The sequence below is a fragment of the Tribolium madens genome, unplaced genomic scaffold, assembly GCF_015345945.1.
Source record: "Tribolium madens isolate multiple individuals breed KSU strain unplaced genomic scaffold, Tmad_KSU_1.1 Scaffold_96;HRSCAF=242;Tcas5.2_LG5, whole genome shotgun sequence".
NCBI lineage: Eukaryota > Metazoa > Arthropoda > Insecta > Coleoptera > Tenebrionidae > Tribolium > Tribolium madens.
In genome coordinates this window covers 16,184,765-16,188,922 of record NW_025401068.1, presented here as the reverse complement: position 1 = coordinate 16,188,922, position 4,158 = coordinate 16,184,765, and the positions used below count along the sequence as shown (strand labels likewise).

At 27.7% G+C, this 4,158-nt stretch overlaps 1 protein-coding gene across 2 annotated transcripts in view; it reads left to right on the top strand.

Moving 5' to 3' along the window:
* The window catches only part of LOC123013575 (adenylate cyclase type 6), a 107,178-nt gene that overhangs the window by 74,667 nt on the left and 28,353 nt on the right, over nt 1-4,158 (top strand). For both annotated transcript variants that reach the window (XM_044412187.1, XM_044412186.1), the window contains 2 exons: nt 1,505-1,744; nt 1,907-2,101. In XM_044412187.1, coding sequence (XP_044268122.1) covers nt 1,505-1,744; nt 1,907-2,101 — 435 coding nt within the window. The remainder of the gene's footprint in view (nt 1-1,504; nt 1,745-1,906; nt 2,102-4,158) is intronic.

Here is a 4,158-nt window from a genome sequence, read left to right as displayed (position 1 = left end):
AATTGGTAAATTAAGTTTTTTTGCTTAATTTAATAAATTTAGAATATTTTCAGTCAAAAATTAAAAAAATGTGAGATTTTGCATAAACATTGATTTGCTTATTTCAATAGAATTAGAGCATTTTTCAGCGAGGAACTTATTACTAAATTCAAAAAAAAAATACCAAAACAAAGATGAAAATCATAAATGTGTTATTTATGCTTTTGTTCAAGGAATTTGAAGTGTTTCTGGTGAAAAACTAAAATAAAAGATTTTTTCAAAATGAAGCAAGATTCTCCTACAATCCATACACCTTTTTTGTCTTTAATTTTTTTAAACTAAACTAAAGAACTAGTTAAAGCTTTGGTAGCTGCTAGTGATATTTTTTATAAAACACCTACAACAAAAAGCAAAAATTTACAAAATAAAATTGTTTTAAATCAATTTTTGTTAGTGAAATATTTGATTGCTTCTGTTTCAGGTTCAGCGATATTTCATAAAAATGCGTTTCCTTACATACTTTTTATTACCTTGTTTAACATTCTTGAAATTTAATTGCAGGTAGGGATTTAAGCTTGAGGAAAAAAAAACAAGTGCAGGGAATTTCAGGAATCTGAAATTAATTTCGATATTCATAATTACTCTTTGTATGCTTTTAAGACGAGGAATTTTACATATTACATTTTTCACCAAAAATATAAGGGAAATAAAATTGATCTCACACGTTTTCACTTTCCTCCATTGTTATTTAAAGTAAAATTTTTCTAATCTATTTTTTCGTTTTTTTTTGTTTGAATTTTATAGAGTAAAAATCATCGGATTAGAACCCTTTTAAGTGATTAATTGTTTGCATTTAAGTGTTTGCGGAGCTAAAAAATATTGTTTCAAAACCCTGAAAAGTTTTTGCATCTTATCACTTTTACGCTTCATTTATTAGTGTCTAATTGAAATGTTGCTTCAATCGAAGCTGATTTGTATTAATTGAAATTAAACTTTTGCAAATTCAATCAATAATCGAAAAATTCGTAAATTGACTAAATTTCTTAATCAAAAAAATCACTGAAGTGTAAAATTCAAATCAAATAATAATTTAGACAGACTCTTGACTTTGATGTAAATTATATAATTGGCGTACTTTGTTGAAACATTTTTCAATAATTTTTCAAATAACGGTAATTACAGAGACCAGTAATTAGATATTTTTTGGGAGATTCAATCAGCTTGAACCATTAATTAAAAGTAGGACTTTACGAAATTTTTTCACAGAATTCTAAATTGACAATTTTGTATTGATCGGGGTTTAAAATTGTGTTCTTGTAATTCTTTGGTGAGCTAATACGAGCCGACGTTGTTGAAAATTGTTACCGAAGTTATATTTGTACTTTCAATTATCGTTCTTTGCTTTGACGTAGAATTTTTAATCTTGAAACAACAAACATTATTAAATTCTCCACATCGTGCCAAATTTCTGACACACACACATTTGGGAATTTCAAGACTAAGCAATTTCGTTGCTTTTTTCCAGGAAAGTGGTACATTAAAACGGGGCTGCGGTCGTCGTTGGACCAGTCTGAAACAACACCCTCGATCATGTACCGAACCTCTCACAGAAACCGGAAACAGCAGCGGCCTTTCAACCCCCTCGACCGCCAACACGAGTCCTCTTCCTGCGGCCGCGGGCGAGGGCACCAAGAAGAGTAATTGGCAGGTGATTGAGCACTTTAGTTCAAAGGATAAAGGAAGTCTTTCATCAAGTCTGATAGCGGTAAGTGCTCGCGTTATTGTTAAAGTGTTAATTGAGAAATTAATAAATTCTATTTTCTGTGGCATTAATCTTCCTCGGGCCATTTTCCAGATTGCTCCAACTGTCTAATTCTTAATCTACTACAAGATGAAGCCAAGCTAAGTAATTGTTTTGTTTTTCTAGGTTGGTAGTGTGTCTCGGACGCCTCCGGCTAAAGAAAATGGTTCTGCCCCGAATTCAAGCCCGGAATTAGAAAATCATGAAGTCGAAGCAGAATTACTGGTGTCTTCGACTCCCAAGCAATCTGCCGGTTTTTTCGATAAATTTCTAACACTCATTAAGAAATTATTTAGTACTCATCAGTTTCAAAATGAACAGGCGAGTCCATTTATTGAGTAAGAAGAGTATTACGTAATAAGAAAGCTTAGGTTTTGCTGTGACAGCAAAAAATTGGTCGTGTTTAAAACTTTGTTCTAAAGCTTGAGTTTCTCTTTCGGCGCTTCATTAAGTTGGCACAATTCTCGTAGCTTTTTGTTGTTTAGTGGCTAGGAGAAAATTTCGGTCAATCTTTGAAACTTTTTGCATTAATTACGAATTTATTCTAAGTTTTTATGTATTTTGCGTCAACAGCTAAATATTTCTTGTTTTTATAGCTCTCATAAGAGAAAATAATTTAAACGATTTTCAGCTTTTCTTGTTATGTGACCTACGTAGTTGTTAACCTTTAACAGGAAAATAAATGCTTACTTTAGACCTTTGATATCTGTTTCATAGCTGTTTTCAAATAAATAATTATTAGAAACAAGTAAAGTGAAACAAGATTTATTTTTCTTAATTTTCAGGATTACTTAATTAAAGCTATTATTTTGTTTGGGTAGTCTAGAAGTCTTTGAAGTTTTTGTAGTATTTTTATAATAGTTTTTTGATTATGAAATATTTTTTATAAGTTTAAGGACAAAAAATATGGTTCCATTTGAGAAAAATATTTGTTTTTATTTTTGAAAAAATCAGATTTCATTGTTATAAGCATTAATTTATATTAAAACTTTATTTAAGACAAAATTGCCCAGAAAATGCTATTACCATAAAATTACACTTTTTCATTAAACTTTTTAATCTCCAGATTAAGTAAAACAAAATGCTGTGAGGTAGTTAAGTTGACGAATAAAATATTGGACAAAAAGCACCTTTCTCTCAAAATCTATGTTTTTTTTTGCTTAATTTAAAAGATTTAGAAAATTTTTTGACCGAAAATTTAAAAAAATTTGTGAGATTGTGCGCAAACAATATGCTGAAAATTGGTAAATTAAGATTAAAATGCGTTTTTTGCTTATTTCAATAGAATCAGGGCATTTTTCTAAAATCATAACTGAAAATGCGTTATTCGTGCTTTTTTTTTAAGTTACCAAAACAAAGATGTCAATTCCAAAATCATAACTGGAAATACGTTATTTGTGATTTTTTTCAATGAATTTCGGGTGTTTTTTGTTGAAAAACTTAAACATTAAAAGATTTTTTTTAAATAAACAAAAATTTATTTTTTCGCTTAATTTAATAAATTTAGAATATTTTTCAGTCAAAAATTTAAAAAATTGTGAGCTTTTGCACAAACAATGCTGAAAAATTGGTAAATTAAATTTGAAAAATTCGTTTTTATTGCTTATTTCAATAGAATCAGAGCATTTGTTAGTGAGCAACTTACTAAATTCACAAAGAAAAACAAAGATGAAAATTGCAAAATAATAACTGGAAATACGTTATTTGTGCTTTTTTTCAATGAACTTGAAGTATTTTTTGCTGAAAAACTTAAACATTAAAAAGATTTTTTCAAAATAAAGCAAAATAAAGTCATTTTTTGCTTAATTTAATAAATTTAGAAAATTCTTCGGTCAAAAATTTACAATATTTGTAAGATTTTGCATAAACAATGCTGAAAAATTGGTAAATCAAGTTTGAAATAGGTTTTTTTGCTTATTTTAATAGAATCAGAGCATTCTTCAGCAAGCGAGTACTAAATTCACAAAAAAAAGTATCAAAACAAAGAAAAAAATTGTAAAATCATAACTGGAAATGCGTTATTTGTGCTTTTTATCAATGAATTTGAAGTGTTTTTTGCTTCAATTTTTTCATTAAAAGATTTTTTCAAAATAAAGCAAAACTAAGTCAATAATAAATTTAGAAAATTTTTCAGTCAAAAATTTAAAAAAATTATGAGATTTTGCACAAATAATATGCTGAAAAATTGGTAAATTAAGTTTAAAATACGTTTATTTGCTTGTTTCAATAGAATCAGAGCATTTTTCAGCGAGCAAATTACTAAATTCACAAAAATTACCAAAACAAGTGAAATTTGTTATTTATGAATTTGAAATATTGATTGCTGAAAAACTTAAACATTCAAAGATTTTTTCAAAATAAAGCAGAATTTATTATTT